Source organism: Mycteria americana, chromosome 1 (genome assembly GCF_035582795.1).
Source record: "Mycteria americana isolate JAX WOST 10 ecotype Jacksonville Zoo and Gardens chromosome 1, USCA_MyAme_1.0, whole genome shotgun sequence".
NCBI classification, from domain to species: domain Eukaryota; kingdom Metazoa; phylum Chordata; class Aves; order Ciconiiformes; family Ciconiidae; genus Mycteria; species Mycteria americana.
The window spans coordinates 87,412,009-87,429,044 of NC_134365.1; the positions used below are offsets into that span (position 1 = coordinate 87,412,009).

General features: G+C 44.6%; 1 protein-coding gene across 2 annotated transcripts; it reads left to right on the forward strand.

Moving 5' to 3' along the window:
* Positions 1-979: 979 nt before the first annotated feature.
* ING4 (inhibitor of growth family member 4) lies at positions 980-16,586 on the forward strand. 2 transcript variants are annotated; one of them, XM_075511171.1, is made up of 9 exons: positions 1,007-1,142; positions 7,170-7,270; positions 13,385-13,456; positions 13,660-13,826; positions 14,021-14,135; positions 14,458-14,566; positions 14,898-15,045; positions 15,450-15,511; positions 15,733-16,586. In XM_075511171.1, exons 2-9 carry the CDS (start codon positions 7,234-7,236, stop codon positions 15,770-15,772), a joined length of 750 nt encoding a protein of 249 aa, XP_075367286.1. In that variant the 5' UTR covers positions 1,007-1,142; positions 7,170-7,233; the 3' UTR covers positions 15,773-16,586. The 2 variants fall into 2 exon arrangements, with proteins under 2 accessions (XP_075367282.1, XP_075367286.1); XM_075511167.1 differs by lacking the exon at positions 7,170-7,270 and having other exon boundaries at positions 980-1,142.
* Positions 16,587-17,036: the final 450 nt, after the last annotated feature.

The window sequence follows — 17,036 nt, forward strand, 5'->3', positions numbered from 1 at the left end:
CAGGATGCTAAATTAATGCTGACCTCTTGAAACAACAATCCTGAATATTATAGACTAGGGACCAAAAGAAGTAAGATAATTTTGTCTCAGTTGTTCCATAATCACGTGTGACCTCACCCTTTTGACCTAGCACAATACCATGCCGTGTCATGTGCTATCGCTAGCAAAGGACCACCTGGGGAAGGGTTCCTGAACTCTGTAGCAAGAGGACCTTTAACCTAGAAGTCACTTGAGGTTTATGGTCATGAAAGTAGGTCTGGCAAGGTGGAGAAAAGAGAACATGGTCACATGTTTAACTTCATTTCATTGCTTCATTGTTAGCTATGTTAAGTTTGTACCACAATCATTTTACAGTAAAGACAGTCTCTGTTTCTAATATAGCAGCAGCTACTCCTTGCTGGCGAATTATATGGTGAATGGAAAGATACAGCACTGTAACAAACTAACAGCACTTCCTCACCCAGATTACCCAGCAGGAGTGCCCAGCCAAGCTGTTGAAAATTATTTGAAGCCAGGAGAGACCTCTGTCTTCAAGACAGAGGCTTCAAGACAGAGCCTCTGTCTTCAAGACAGAGGCTTTGAAGACCTGGCTTCAAAAAAAGACGAAGCCTGTTTCTTTTAGCGCGGAGGCGAAGGCAGCAGGTATTTACCCTCCCGCAGCTCAGGGGAGTCGGATCAAGGCAGCCCTGGGGCTGCTCTCCCCCGCGCCCTGCGGCGGGGCCCGCCTCCTCCTCCCCGCAACCAGCAGCAAAGCGGCCCCGGCTGAGCCCCTAGGGCACCCTCCCTCCGTCACCCCGGCGGGGCTCTGCGGCCGGTGCTGCTGAGAGACCGCCGGCGGAGCCCTGAGGCGGCGGGCGGGCAGGAGATGGGGGGGGGGGGGGGGGGTGGCGGCCCCGCCCGCCGTCCTTCCACGCCTCCGGGGCCGGGGGCAGCGCGGAGGCCGCCCCAGGCAGCCCCGCAGAGCACCAAACGGCAGCAGAAGCAGAGCGGAAGTGCTCGGGAAGGCGGGCGGAAGCGGCTTCTGCAGCCGGGCAGCGCTGCTTCCGGCTGGGGGGGCGCCGGTGTCCGGCTCCCGCCGGAAGCGCCCGTGTGTGCGGGGCCCAAGATGGCGGCGGGGATGTACCTGGAGCACTACCTGGATAGTAAGAGCCGCCGGGGGCGGGGCCGAGGGCCGCGGCTAGAGCTGCCCTGGCGAGGGGCCGCGCGGGCCCGGACAGACCGCGGCTCGGGGCGGGGCCCTGCGGGGGCAGAGCTCTGCCCGGGGGCTGACCGGTCCCCGGGTCGCCCGCGGCCTGCTCCGAGCCTCTCGGGCGGCAGCCTTACCCGGCTGTCCCCGGCCCGCCGGTCCTGGGGCCATGTGGAGAGGCCCCGGTCGCCGCCCGCTGCCCAGAAGCGTAGAGGCATTTCGGGGTCGCTTAGAAACGGCGGCAGCGGCTCTGGCGGCCCGTCCGGAGCGCCGGTACGGGCTGCCCCTCCGCCGTGGGGCAGGTCTCAGCTGGGGTTCTCGCGGGAGCGCGGCCCCGCAGCCGTCCATGAGCGCGCTGGGCTGACACCGGCGGCGAGCGCTTGGTTTGTTCCCGGAGAAAGGAGCCCGGTGCTGCTCCAGCCGCCTTTCGGGAGCGGCAGCTTGGCTGTCAGTGGCTTTGCCGGGACAAACTGCAGGGCTGGTGAAATAAAGCCGAAGATAACTTTTGTATCTGCAGGGGAGTAGTTTCGAGAGATTCCTTTGCTGTCATTTTAAAAGTGCAGTCCTGTTTTGTTGGTCAAAGAAGTGCTCTGTAAATACTAATGGAGTTGGTGACATCTGAGCCCTCCTATGATATCGTCCTGCATTAAGGTGCTTATAACTTTGTCAAACTCAGACTTTTGGGGAATAAGACCTTGAATGCATGTTTTTCCCCTGTGTTCTTAAAATAGTAGACTAATCAGAGGAGTTTCTTTGAAGGAATGTACTAATGGGTTAAGATTTAGTAACCTGTTCTTTGATGAATGCTGTTTTCTCATTTTCTTTCTGATCTGGTGTCAGTACTAGAAATGGGGGAGCATGGTGATGGGGTGGTGTGTTTAAAGCATGGTAGTACTGGCAATGTGTCTTTTACTTCACTATACCTGGCCAAGTTAAAGTTATACCTGCCTCTTGCCATCTGCATATGCTTGGAAACATTGGAGCTTGGTTCTTCAGAAATTTCGCTACACTAGGTTTCCTCTAGCTCAGAGCTGATATGGTGTTGATATGGAGACAAAGGATCTCATTCTTTGTGTCTGCAGTGCTCCTTTTTCTCTTTAGGAAAGGAAACCTCTTGTGAATTAAATTAAGAAAATTCAAGAACCATAATAAATTTCAGTGAAAGCTGAAAAGAAGGTGGAAGTGAACAGGCAAGGATCTAGGAGTTGTGAGGTAGGAGGGTGCAAAAGCCAGGAAGAATAGTTGGATGAGGAGGCAGATTGTTGGAGAGGAGCCAGGATTGCTGAGCAAAGATGTATGTTCTTCTGCTTTTTTCATTCCGTTGTGGAAGACTGCAGTTGACTGAGGCTCCTCAGCAAAGATGGCCAGGAGTTGGGAGGACAGCAGCTAGACAAGAGAAGCAAATGGCAAGGAGCAAGTGCATGGGGAGGATGCGGGGTTTTCCTACTGGGAGAGCACAAGTATATTTTGAGTAAGAGCTGCAGTGTGAAGATAAAGGAGTGAAAGACTGGGATTTGTAGATATTAGGCAAGGATGAGAAAGATGCAGCACTGATACTTGGCAGATACCAAGTTGGAGAGAAGAAGGAAGCTGGAGATGAGCTTGGTGGCTAGAGAGTGCTCCCACCATAGTCAAACGCTTCTGGATCTTGTTGTCACTGCCAGCTAAAATCAATGAACCCCCTGAAAACTCTTCTGTTCCCCTCTAGTACAAGCATGCAGAGAAAATTACAAACTCTTGTTTTCTCACTCAGCTGAGATGTGTAGTCCTGCAATTGAATTACAAATTCTTATCCTATTGAAGGTGGATATTAATATGGTGGTGTAGACTGTCATTTTTAAGGTGTCTTGCTTAAAAAAACAGTAATGTGCACAATCTAAAATTACTTTTAAAAAATCTGGCTACAAAGATGTTAGGAAGAACAAAGTAACCTTCACTGCGATGGTTTAAGCTTTTTTGCATACTGGTAGAGCTCTTGAGGCCTTTCTCAGTTTTGTCTGGTGTCCTGTATAGCATATGCAACATTACTTCCCTTTGTTAGCTAATTGTAAGACAGTTGCTGTGCTTAATGTAGAGTTTCTTTCAGAAAAGCATATCATATGAATTGTAACACTTACAGTCAAAGAGTATCTGTCTCAGTCTTCAGTAAGTTAGTTTGCTGATAGGATTTCCTGTCATGGTTTTGTGACTTTTGTCTGTAGTTACTTTTCACAGTTCCAATATTTAGTCATTGCACCTATAATGCCTTTTACGTGCCATGTTGAAGTGTCCCCTTATTAAAAGTTTCTTCCCTGTGTAGATTGCAATTTATTAAATCTTAACCTTCTTTCCGGTAACTTAGTAAAAAAAAAAAAAAAATTGCCTGTGATAACATATTTTTCAGTTTTCTAATTAGCCATTTGTTCTTCTCCAAGCCTGCTGTAATCTTTTGACATCCTACTTGAACTTCTGACTCTGAAAATGCATACAGTCCTTTAATAACCAGTCTTCTTCATGGTACTAACTAAAGAAGTCAGGTTATCATTCTTCTGTTGGGTATGCCCTTATCCCTGTTCGCCATTGCATTTCAGCTGGGAGCTCATATTCAGGTAACTATCTACCACAGTATTGATATGATACAGTCTTTCCGTTTCTTAGAAATACGGTCCAGCATCCGTCAGTTATATTGCTCATTCCTAAATGTATTACCCTCCATAAGATATGATGGAAAGTATCTGTTTGCAGCCCAGCCAGGGTGTCTGTTGCAGTCCCAGTGGTCTGTTCCTTCCATTCTCGTTCTTCCAGTCTGTATCTCACTTCCAAGTGACTAACTTTTCTTTTATTGGATCAAGAACTGCTTCTTGTGTCATTTGCATGAGTGGTGCAGCTACCGCTGATAGTTCTCTGTAATGCATTCTAAAGCCTTATGTAGCCATTTGAAGTACTTTTAATATATCTTACATTTGGTTTTTTGTTATTCTAGCTTGTTATGCAAGATACTTTCTGATGCTACATTGAGTATTTGATGCAAGTTGTAGTTTAATTGCTTAAAAAAATATTTTCAGTAATGAAATGTATTTTCTTACCAAAAAAGGTCCAGTCAGGCAAGTTTGTTTTAACACTTAATCTACGTTTTCACCCTCGTTTAATTCTTTGAGATGATCTCAGATCAGCTATTCCATTTCTTTTCATGCCTACCTGACAGCATTCAGTTTTCCCCTCGCTCCTGCCTCCCCCCCCTCTTTTTTTACATTATTTCAGTATTTTAAAAACATTCAATTCAGTTTCAAAGTAGTTCACTAATGTTCCAACACTTCCTGAAAATTCATACAAATAAATAGCCCAGAGCCGACCTTTGGTCAGCTCTTTTAAAAATGTCTAATATTTATATTTACTTCTTGGAATGGAATTCTTTTAGTATTATAGTGCTAATGCAGACACAGTTTTCAGTTCAATTTTTTTTTTTCCCCCGGAGAGTTTCTCTTTCATATGGTTTACTGGCTCAATCTGCTCAGGGAATGAATGATGAGTTTGTGATGAATGAGGGCAGTTTTTTGTAGGACCTCTTCAAATCCTTGAAGAAAGGAAGGTGTATAATGAACTCAGTGAAGATTGTAGGAAGAAAAAAGGTGGCCTCATGCTTGAGGCAGTTGAATACTAGTCTGACAAAGTGAGTTTGACGGTTGTGTTTATTTTGGGTGTCATGCTTTTTACAGGTTCTCCTTGCATAGATTGTGGTTCCCTCAAATTATGAGTGAAAAATTGTAGTCAGAGGAGCAGATGCAGCTTCAGATCAACTGAAGTCTGCTTTGAACAGATAATTCTGAAAAGTCAGGCTGTGTAGCATTTTTAGATGTCTCAAGAGGTGTGTTTGTGATTAGCTGGCCTTTTTGGCCTTAATATCTTTGCCTCAGTAAATCTCTTGACCTTCATTTTATTGGTAACGGAAGTGGGCTACTCCACAGCCGCGCTGTGAAAAAGCATTCTAATGTTACAGTAATGAACACCTTGAAAAGATTGCCAAGGCAATTTTCAGATTGAGGTTTGGGTTGTGTATTTGTGACTCTGTATTGAGCAAAGAGAATAAAATAAAAGTTTGAATCACTGCTCAGTCACTGGGAATGAGAAATGCCTTGTATGAAAATTTTATGTGGTTAGGTAATTAAAAACTATACGTTAAAATGCACAAGAGGTCTGACACAGCTGTGCATACAGCCTCAGTTGTTTCAGTTCATACATTTTTAGTCCTCTACTTTGGACATCTAAAGTTCTTTTCCAGGAGATTTTTGTGGAATAGCCAAGTTAACTACAGTTCTCCTAGTAAATGGTGTCTGGCAGTCTCTTAGGTTTGGTATTTCAGTAGCTTTCAAGCCCTTCTGTAATTTGAAACTGGGTTTAGACCTAGGATTAGACATGCCCTTGTGTCTGCTCTAGTCTGTTCATTGCAAAGCATCTCTGTCTGAAATGTGTTATGCTCCTAGCAGATGTTTTTGCAGCAGAAAAATATGCACATTCCTTCCGTGCTGAACATCCTGACAGAGGAATTCCATATCTTGTCTACTCTGATCACCTTCCTTCCTTCATCCTACTGAAGCTGCCACATCAATGACTATACTTAGCCAAAGGATTCGGGGAAGGGGAAGAAGAGGAATGTTTCTTGTTCCAGTTCTCTTCTTCCCGAGTGTTTTTCTTTGAACACGGCTCTTTCCTCAGTTCTCTTCAGTGGCTAATGTTAGGCATGAAGAGATTTCCATTTCTTCAAGTATTGTCCTCATTCTGGTGTCTAAACCATTTTATGTCTGCTTCTGCGGGGAGAAAGCAAGATACTGAAGTGCTTTCCCTCACGCCAAGAAAGCAGTGCAACTTTAGTAGGGGAAAAACTATGGGTGTAAAGGAGTTAGAGATTTAGAAAGGAATGGAGGAAGAATAAGAAGGAAGAAAACATAATGTTTTGTGATGAGGAGGTTGAATGTGCAAGAAGACTCATTAGAGGAGTTTGTGCTTGCTCAAACTTGAGCTACTGTATTTGGCTCAGTATTTGCTTTCATGCTGGGTTGGAAATACTGTAGTGGAGGCTTTGAGAGGGAGAAAGGAAGGGTGACTAATACAGATTTTCCAGAAGATGAGATGCAAACACTGAGTTTTCTTCATGTTTGGAATTTTCAAGAGGATTGTAGAGCTTCTTTGTGATAGGTGTCACTGAAGTACACATACCCAGAAAACAGTCCCAAATAGTTTTCTACAAGTCTCTGTTTATATGCCAATGTACCATGAGTGTAGGGATTATCTTTATAGCAGAGGGAACTGCTGTGCAACCACATGTATTTTCTACCATCTTCCCTGCTTACCCACCTAGTGGGTATCAGAATAAAGTGGGTATACTTAGTGACAACACACAAGTTTATCTTTTATGGCAACAGAACCAAGGCACGTACTTGTCTGGTGCCTGAATTTATTATGAAATGACCTCTCTGCTCACCTACCTATGCTCTACTGCTGAGGACATGTCTGCCCAGTTGCTCAGATAGCTGAGGTGAATGGAAGGGTCATGTTTGTGGGTGTGCTTTCTGAAGCAATCAAACAGCACCTTCCCTGCTGGTTCCAGCCATCACTGTCTACCACATGTGTTCCTGCCTGGACTGATGAGGCTGTTGCTTTATTTGCCTTCCTCAATGGGGAGCACATGTTGTTCCATTTGGGAAGTGTGTGCCAGACTGGAAGGAAGTTCAAATTTCCATATGGTTGAACTGGTCTGTTACTGAATAAATGTCAGCATAAAATGTTGGTAAGGAATGGTAACAAAACAATAAAAAATATTTCCATCTTCCCCCACTCCAAACCTCTGAGGAAGTAGATTCTGCCAACATTTGGTCTAAATTAGACCTAAGTGCTTGGGAGAGTTGTCAGCAGAGGGCTAGTAACCTTGGTGAGCTTGAGAGGTAGAAGGATGTTGCTGGCCTATCTACTCAGATGGCTGCTTGATATTCATTCCATTGTCTTGGAGGCCACCAGTCAGGACCTGTTCCAGGAGCAGACACTAGGACATACCTGCCTCAGTGAAGAGCGTGATGGGGACAACACACTTAGATGAGGAGTCTTCAGCTGGTAAGTTAACATGGTACTGTCTAGTCATTTCTTTTGGGTTTTTCCCCTTTTTTGTACTGATTAGGGAGGCATCAAGTTTCCTTTGCTCCTTCTATTTGCATATGTCAATAGGCACATAGCATTGCACCAGTTCAGGGCTTGTCAATACTAGAAAACTTATGCCAGCATAAGCACAGAGCAACAGGAGCAGCATACACCCTCTTGAAAGTCACCTTCTTTCTCCTACAACTGACATGGGAATGTCCTTTCATTCCTTGATAACATTAGCTAACCCAGTAAAATAGGATTATTCTTTCATAAGAGCTACATCTGTCTGGGTTTTCCCCTGTATAGCTTCATCAAATGAGAGTATGATGTGTATTGTCATCTTAATACTCTTAGAGGACATGGGTGTGATGTCAGAACTTGCTGTGGGCTAGCCCTTGATTCTTTCCCAGTCCTGGCTGCATTCCAAATTCCCCAGCAGTCCTTTTATCTCTCACTTTACCTACCGTCATTACTCTCATCCCCTCCCCAATGTAGCAGGTAACCATAGCCTCCCGTTCTTGCCTCTAAAGTTTCTCATGTCATAACTTCAGATATGCAAATCTCTTAATAAATTGTTTCTATATTCAACACTGGTTTAGTGTAGTGAAAGATGCCTTTCACTTTACTGAGACATTGGATTAGTTGCATCTGTGATGCAGCACACATGATCTATGGAAAATTACAAAAGATCTCATGCAGGGGAGAGGATTTGGTAGTTCATAGACATCATTTGTTTCTGCGTGAAAGCTACTGGCACAGCCCACACTAAGCTAATACATTTATTATTGTTAATGACCAGTTTATTTAGAATTGATTTTGCTGTTGACTGGTATTTTTATCAGAGGTGATACAGGATGGCTTTACAAGACAAAGCATACTGCATTTTCTCTGCATTTCTTCACCAAGAGCAAATCTGATGTGACCATTTTGGCAAACAGCCCTGTGATCTCTTTGGTGGTGGTCCCTGCCTTTGGAAATCTGTGACAGGCTGGAAATGCCTGGAGTGGTGCGAGTCTCATTTGACATGTCAGTCTTCCAAGTCCTCCAATCTGAAATCAAGGTTGATCTTTAACACAGCAATAAAGATCCCTTTTCTGAGACTTAACAACATTGCCTACTATCTTGGCTGTGGATGCTGTAGCATTGAACTAATGTAGTAAGAAAAAGACAAAAAGAGCCCCTCCCTCCCTGAGAAAAGGGTCCACTCTTTGGGGGAGTATTAGGTTTCTGTGGCTGTTACATTGACTGCCATTGCTGACTGATATCTGTTTCTTTGGACAGTGCCTGAAGTAGACACGCCTGCGTGGACTAGTGTGCAGTGTACTGGCCCAGAGCTTGGGGTATATGACATGGCCACAGAATTCCTGGGTGCCTGTGGCTAAGTCAGTCTACCATGCATCTGAGTACCCTGTTTGTAAAAACACAGGTAGTATTATCCCTTACAGAGCTGTTGTGAGGATAATGTTGCAGGTTAGGATGCGTATATTGCAGTAGGGCTGAGCCATATATGAATAGAGAGGAAGGTATTTATTATGCTCATGCACCAATTTCATTAAACTGCATAGGAGAATAAATAATTACCAGAGAACACAGGACAGAGTAGAAGCAGCAGTTTAAAAGGGTTATACCCTCTAAAAGGAGGAATTGAGGGATATAAAAGACATCTTTCCCCGTAATGAGGAAGCAAGGAAGCTCCTGAAGATTGCTGTAAGCTGGTTGTCCTGCAGTATACTTCAAATGCTACAAAATTATGAGAATCACGGAGTACCGAAAAGTCTGGTGTGCTTCCCCCACAAGATCCCAGCCAATTTCCTATCTCACCGGGTAAAGAACTTACCCTCTCATTGTGGCAGTCCCTGGCAGAAGCAGGATTTTTTTTATTACCTTCAGCAATGTGGTGTTTAAAGTGTTTGCTGAAATCTGTACTGTTCAATAAAGCAACTGTGGTTATGTTTCAAAATGTATTTTCACATTTTTTAAATAAATTTAAACATGCATCTGAACATGGTGGGTGAACAGATGTCTCTGGAAAGGCACCGTGTATTTGTATAGTGCTTGGTGCAATGGATCTCTTTTTAGGAATTTGGATATTGTCACAGTACAGACCTATTGTTTGGCACAGTTAAAAGACATGCTATGGGACAGTGAAGCACAGTGAAAGTTAGAAGGTTGTGTAGGCTTGCTCTCTGTGTGCGTATGTCAGAGTTAACATCTCAGTTAAGTAGCTGAAGTTTAAATATCAGTTGCCTACACTTGACACCCAACGTGTTTCTAAAAAGAAATAAAATAATAATAATTGGAGGGGAAGGAGGGTGGTGATGGATTCTGACTTTTGGAGAGTCAGAGAGCATGGTTCTTAAGGGACAGGACAGCGTGGTTACGGGTGCCTGCAGAAGAATGAATGGGGGAAGGAATGACAAGGAAAGAGGAGAACAAAGGAGATGAAAGAAGAATGGGGGTAGTGAAGGGTTAAGAATTGAGGAAGGGAAGGACGAAGGTAGGTAGGTAGACTTGTGATAAGAAATGAAAACAAGGTAAGAAGGAAGGGGTGGGAAAACTCAATGAGAGACCTGCACCGATGATTTTCAGAGTAATTGTACTGTGACAGGAATGAGTAGGGCACAGTGGGGCTGCGTGTGGCTCTGCACTTTTCTGTCAGATTGTTGCCTATCTAGGACAGAGCGACTGCCCTTCGCTGCACTCTTGATCAAGGATCAAGGTGATCAAGGATGCCTGTAGGGTGTTTTTTCTTTACTATGATCCATTTCAGAATCTGAAAATTATTTGAGTATTTTACAATGCACAGTATTTAGTTATGAAAAGTTTAGGTGCATCTTACAATAAGAAGAAAGAGCAAATGAATTGTAAAGGAAAAAGGAGAAATTCTGGAGGAAATGGAACTACATAAATAACATGAATGTTTTTAGAAAGACTGAGGGAAAGCATGTTGTGTTAGTAGGAAAACAGACCCATTAATGGGACTGTTAATGGATGGTGATGTCTGATAGCCAGCACAGCACAGGCCAAGCAATTTCAGCAAGTGTTCTGAACCTCTGTGAGATAAATTCTGTGATGCAGACCATCACTTTTTTTTAAAGGGTAGATGAGAGCTTTTGAGTTAAGCTGCAGGTAGTGGAAAACTTCCCCATACTTAGATATATGCCATACAAATTGTTGCTCAGTTAAAACTTGCTTAGCTGCAGCTTTATCTTGTTTTTGTTCTTGCCAAACTCTCTCTGGATCATAATCTTTAATGTTGTACTCAGCTTCTTTCCACCTTTAGTTTACTAGATTAAGTATCTTTATAACCATTCTAATTATTAAGTCACTGTACTGTCAATTGTTTAGTTTTCTCCCAGTTTATTGACAAAGCAATTACAGAACATTGGTCCAATAACAGATTTGCAGAGTGAAACGTTTTGCTGGGGTTTTAGGAAATCATATTGTGCTGGTTTTAGCAGGGAAGGAATTAAAATGACAGGGGTTTGTCTCATCAGTCCCTGTGGAAACCTGCCCAGCTAATGAGCCTCTGGAAGATCATTGCTCATATGTGCTTGACTGGTAAATGATCTGCTGATTGTGTCTGTGCTGAGCGTCTGCTAGGCCAGAGCCAGAACTGGGTAACACCTCCCTCTGCACTGCCGAGAGCCACGGGGAGCAGAGAGCTCTGCATGCATGGAGGCAGGTAACGAGGCAGGGGAGCCACTGGCCTGGCTGAGGGGCTGGCAGTAAGGGGAGGAGGTTGCTGGGGAAGAGAGAGTCTCTGAAGGACAGATGGCCCGGGCTGAAAAGACAAGACCAGGCACATAGCAGCAAAGGGAGGACAGAGGCTTTCCAGATGAGGGCATGTGCTGGCAGATTTTTACAGTAATGGCTGTAAAAACTAGAGCACAGTCCCATTCAGGTTCTGTAGCAGAAGCAAACTCCTGCCTGAGTTTCTCCTGCTGCTAGAACATCACTGTGAAACATGGCTGTAACCTCTGTGGGGTTGCTCTGCCCAGAGAATAGCATCCTACTGGTTTTTGTGCTGGCTTAGGTGCTTGCTGTATTGAAAAGGTTTCTAGCCCTGCTGAGGGAAAACTGACTGTACCTGGTGGAATTTGTGCTTTTACCGACTTTCCTTTTTAGAAGAGAAAAAGTTTTTTTAAAACTACAAAGTCAAGAATTTAAAAGTTGTGATCTTCCAAGATTAATAAACTCAGTGTAAATTTGACATATTGTGTGCAGTGCAAGAACAGATACTGTTTTCCTCTAGAGGATACCTGTCTTGTCTTCTGCAGGGGATGCTTTGGAGAGGAATGGAAAGTAGCGTGCTGCAGTATGACCCATGTTTCATTTGCTGTACAAATTGAAAGGTTTGGAGTTGATGAGTCTGGGGATTGCAGGAAGGAAAAAGGCATGGTCTTGAGATTCCCAAGCTGGATTTCATCCCTGCCATAAGTTCCCTTTGTAAGCAAGGATAACTTTCAGCATTGTGCCCCCATTGTCTTCTGAGATGCTTTTTTGAGCCATAGGGATGTAATGTGGTAGTCGGCTGCTGGAACCTTGTGTGAAGTCTGTCATGCCAGATAAACGTGGAAGTATCAAATTTAGGAATGTGCAGACAGCCTTAATTTTGCTGCTTACTAATTTTTTGAGAATTTGATTTTGCACTGTTAACTGTCCTTGAATGCAGGGGGGCAATGTGTATGTTGTGTGTGATTATGTATCTGGGTACTTAAGGACACCTACTATCTGAGCATTTCTCAGATATTTAAATTAGAAATGGCAACAGAAATCTATTGAAGCAATAGCTTGATTACTTATAAGGATTCTGTATGTAACTTATTATATTCTCTTTGTGCAAAAAAATAAGTTAAAGGAACAGCATCTGAGCACAGTGGGGCCCACAGTTGTTTTAACCTCTTATAGGAATTAATTTCATGGCCTGTTTGTAGTACTTGTTAAAACTTGCCTCTTGCCTACAGACCTTCCCTGCCGGCTGATTGCTTTTCAGGGAAATGTCTCTACTATAGAAACATATGGCAGTGAAAATACAAGCAGCTGCCGGGACTGATGTATTAGACAGTTTTGGTGATGGGTAGACACACCTTCAGTTACACCCTCCATGTGTTGGAGAGTGGGTTCAGGAAGCAGACATGCTTATGTTGTGTTTCTGAAGAGCTTCCCCCCCCCCCCTTTTTTTTTTACACCTGCAAGAGAGATGGTTTTTTTTATTAGGTATAAAGGTGACAACAATCAAGCTTGGACTTCAGCTTAATGCAGTGACACTAGATCTCAGTTTGATTAGACAGGCATGGAAAAATGAGAATTGTTTTTATCAGCTTTGTCAGTTGAGCATCTGGTGATGCCTAGGGAGTGAGTAGCATAGTGCATTGAAAATTAATTGACTGTCAACTTCACATTGCTCATTTAGAGCCCTACAAACATTTATTATTCACAATATATAGCATAATTCCAGGTGTTGGACAGACCACACTAAGATTACGGTGCAGAAGGCAGAACAGGGAACACATGACAGAGGGTTAAGACTGCTGTTCACTGCTCCCTGTCCTGCCTCAGACTTGCTCTTTGGCTCTGCACAAAGCATCTCCTGGCCCCTGTATGTAAAATCAGTGCACTAAAACGGACTCACTTTTTAGTGAATTAGCATTTGATCAACTTTGATTTTGACATCCTTGTATAGCAATAACTACATGGCGTTGTTTACCAGCTGTTGTCCTATTTTTTTCATTACTGAATGGAGTTCTTGGATGGGTATGTTGTATTATGATGACTGACTTCATTACAAATGTTGGGTTTCTGCTTGCTTAATGTAGGCCTTTCTGCATGGCAGCAGTTTTCTGTTAACTAGTATGTATTATAGAACTATGCTCCTGGATTAAATATATCAAGTTTTTATAGTCTGTCTCCTTTGGAGTTGACAACGAATGGAGGCACACTAATGTGCAGCAGGAGAGGGTGTTGGGAATTGCTGGACTGGTGTATGTATTGTTACCAGTCAAGTTAGCTTTGTTCCTGCCTTGGCATTGTGGACAGGAACCTGACTTATATCCTGCTTTGACTTATATCCTCCTTTCCCTGCAGGTATTGAGAACCTGCCATTTGAATTGCAGAGAAACTTCCAGCTCATGCGAGATCTGGATCAGAGAACAGAAGGTGAGGATTAGAGATGGTTTTGTTGATGAGACAGGAAGCATGCAGCTTGACCAGCTTTTCTTTCCTTTGCCTTTATCACGGGGATCTCAGGGCAGGGGAGGAAGCCTGCAGCTGCTCTGATCCTTCAGTCTTTCTTAATGGAGGGCGCTGTAGCGTGTGTGTATGTACGTGTATTTATGTATTTAATGGTAAACTTGTTTCAGACCTCAAGTCAGAGATCGATAAGTTGGCCACGGAGTATATCAGCAATGCACGGACTTTGTCTTCAGAGGAAAAACTGGGGCTTCTCAAGCAAATCCAGGAGGCCTATGGGAAATGCAAGGAGTTTGGGGATGACAAGGTTCAGCTGGCTATGCAGACGTATGAGATGGTATGAAGGGAAGTGTCTAGTGCTTATCGTATGAAAGACTGTACTAAAGCCCCCAAGCCTGGAAGGCCATGATCTCTCTTTTTAGGCCCTGCCCACTCTTGCTTCTCAGCTCTTAGTGCAAGCCCCATGCCCTCTCCTCTTTGCCCACTTGGGCTCTGTTCTGTGGTAACTCCTGGTCACTGTCATCTCTGCAGGTTGATAAGCACATCCGGCGGCTGGACACAGACCTTGCTCGCTTTGAAGCAGACCTGAAGGAGAAGCAGATAGAGTCGAGTGACTATGACAGTTCTTCTAGCAAGGGCAAGAAGAGTGAGTACCACCACTGGGCTGCAGATTGATACAGGAGGGAGCCAAGTGACTATGGAAGTGGTGGGGATGAAGGCAGGCACTGGAGTGGTACAGATCAAAGACTGTTACGCTGGAATCTGAAGGACAGGTAAAAAGATGGTGACCTGGGCTCTTCTTGTGTGAGCATATTCAAGGCCGCTAGATAAAATTAAGATGGGGTGCATGGCCCAAAGCCAATATACACTCTGAAGTAGGAGTGTATTTTAGTGCTGGAGAGGTTGTTACTATCAGGTATCTATTTTGATGGGGTGGCAGATGCTACACCTTTCTCTCTTCTTACCAGAGGGCCGAGCCCAAAAAGAGAAGAAAGCTGCCCGTGCTCGCTCTAAGGGGAAGAACTCTGATGAGGAGGCGCCAAAAACTGCCCAAAAGAAATTGAAGCTTGTCCGCACGTAAGTGTTTAAGAGATTTGCGGGAACAAGGAGCATCACTGCAAATCAGACCAAGGGAGGCCTAGCCAGACTTCCCTGCAAAGGATCTGATCCCCACCCAGGCCAGATGGTGTGTCCCCTGTCCCTTCTTGGGAAGCAAGAGGAAAGAGACCTTTTAATTCTTTTAGGGGAGTGCAGCATGAAGGGGGAAGCAGGTCACTTCAGTGGTGTTGGGTGTATGTGCTTAAAAAGAGAGAAGTGGCTGTCTCTGGCAAAAAGGGCATTGTCTTGAGAGACATAAAGGGACTCGAAGCCAGTTATTTTGCTGACCCATTTTATTCCTGTCCTGCAGTAGCACAGAGTATGGGATGCCTTCAGTCACCTTTGGAAATGTGCACCCTTCGGATGTATTGGATATGCCTGTGGACCCCAATGAGCCTACTTACTGCCTCTGTCACCAGGTCTCCTATGGGGAGATGATTGGCTGCGACAACCCAGATGTGAGAGCCTGCACTTGATGGAAATGGGGGAGAAGGGAGTGGGAAGAGTCTTGCACGGAAAGTCTTGTCCTGCTTGGGCGGGGCCTGATACAGCAAGCAGTGACAAAAAGAGGCCTTACCTCAGATAGTTTGGAAGGGCAGAGGGGTGGCTTGCTAGGGCCTGGTAAGTGCATCTTTCTTCAGGGTTTTCCTTAAAATGACAGGTTGTTTCTTTCCCCCACACTTAGCAAGGGAAGAGGGGAGTTCTGCTTGCTAACAATGTATAGGTTGGGTGTGAGTCTTCATTCCCTGATCGCTGCTAGGGATTTAGGAGTTTGTGATCAGATGCTGGGAAGCTTCGGTACCCAGAAGCAATGGTTTCAAAAGAAAACTGCTCTTTAACTGACTGCTCTCCATCCCAACAGTGTTCCATTGAATGGTTTCATTTTGCCTGTGTGGGTCTGACAACAAAACCAAGAGGAAAATGGTGAGTGAACAAGCAACCTGGAGGGCCCACTGGTCTTTGGAAAGGGGAGGTCCTGGGTGACAGAAGGGAGAGTACTGTATTATACACACTTAGAAGACCTCTTAAAAAGGAAAATTTGAATTAAGGCTTTGTCTGGGACCTTGGAAAAGGTCCTCTGGGACTGTATGTTTGAGGTTCACGTCATGCCCTAAATTCTGGCTTTTTACTTCCCTTTCTACCAGGTTCTGCCCTCGCTGTTCCCAGGAGAGGAAGAAGAAGTAAAATCCCGTGAACCCTCAGAGCACGAGCTCTCTTCCCCCTGCCAGGACCTTGTCCCAGCTCCCTCAGCCCTTGGGGCCTTGGCTGGGGGGGAGTCTTGCCCTGTTTGTGGTTTGGGCCATCCCTGGAATGGTGTGTACCCTCACAGCAGTTCCTGCGTGTTCTGTATCCCTGGTTGCTTCCGAATCCCCAAGCGAGGCCCTCTCTGTGTGCTATTCCAAACAGGTCTCTGAACCTCAAAGGGAATGAATGAGGGCACCAGGGTAGCCACCAGATTCCCAGGGATTCAGGTAGCCCCTGATTTTCCTTGGCTTTCCTTCAGCCTCCTCAGAGTTCATTGCCCACTCTCTGCTTAGAGAACAAGGCTATGGGATGGGGGAAGGAAAGGAGGTAAGTCTTCAGCATTTTAGGTTTTTTATTTTCCTGGATCTTTTTCAGGAGAGAGGGAGTAACCAGGCCACTTCTTAATCTAGTGGGCTGGATGAGAGACTAAAAATGTAACGTCCCTATCTTTAACCATTCCACTACTGGCATTGAGCAGCCTCTTTTGCTGAGGAGAGGAGGAGGAGGGAGGATTGTTTAGAGCTAGCTTTGTCTCTCTTATTCCTGGGGTAAACCTGCTGGTCTGGGAAGCACATTGTGTGAAGGAGGAAGAATTTCTGACCACATGGGGAGAAATGGCTTGATCTAGCCTGTCTTCTGGCTCCAAAATTCTCCCTTCCTTTTGTGCAGTGGGGCTTCTCCACTATGTTGATGATGGGAAGTTTGGGGATTCAGATCCCACTTGTATAATACGGAATTAAATAAAGTTCATTGAAACAAATACTGTTTGCCTTGCTGTCACCTCCAAAGTAAACTGCAGCAATTGGTCTCTAGTTATTCTTTCTCTCTCAGCTCTGCTTTTGTTCTAAATGATGAATGTGGCACAGCTTTTTCACGTAACAATCCCGAACATGTCAGTAAGTGACACTGCCTAAGTCAGGCTTGAAAATATACCTAATATACTTGCAAAAGGTTACTAAGCTTTCTAGTGGCTGTGAAAAATATCTGCCCCTTCAGTTGTGCCCCCACAAGACGGTGGACGTTTATTCACGTTTTGTTGGATTGTTTAGTTCATCAGTTCTCTTCTCTCAAATGAGGAGAGGTGGAGGTTATAGAAGGCCAATCCTCACTGTGGCTGTTGGGCAGCACAGCTGAGAAAACAAGCCATCAGGACAAACCACGCACATCCAAGAATGTGAATAGGTTTTGCAGATATCATGATAAT

Bases quoted from the DNA above. Each gene is read 5' to 3' on its own strand.
- ING4 (XM_075511167.1), top strand. From the start codon at position 1,106: ATGGCGGCGGGGATGTACCTGGAGCACTACCTGGATA. The intron at 14,136-14,457 runs GTGAGTACCACC...TCTTCTTACCAG, and splicing joins TTCTAGCAAGGGCAAGAAGA to AGGGCCGAGCCCAAAAAGAG. The intron at 14,567-14,897 runs GTAAGTGTTTAA...CCTGTCCTGCAG, and splicing joins AAATTGAAGCTTGTCCGCAC to TAGCACAGAGTATGGGATGC.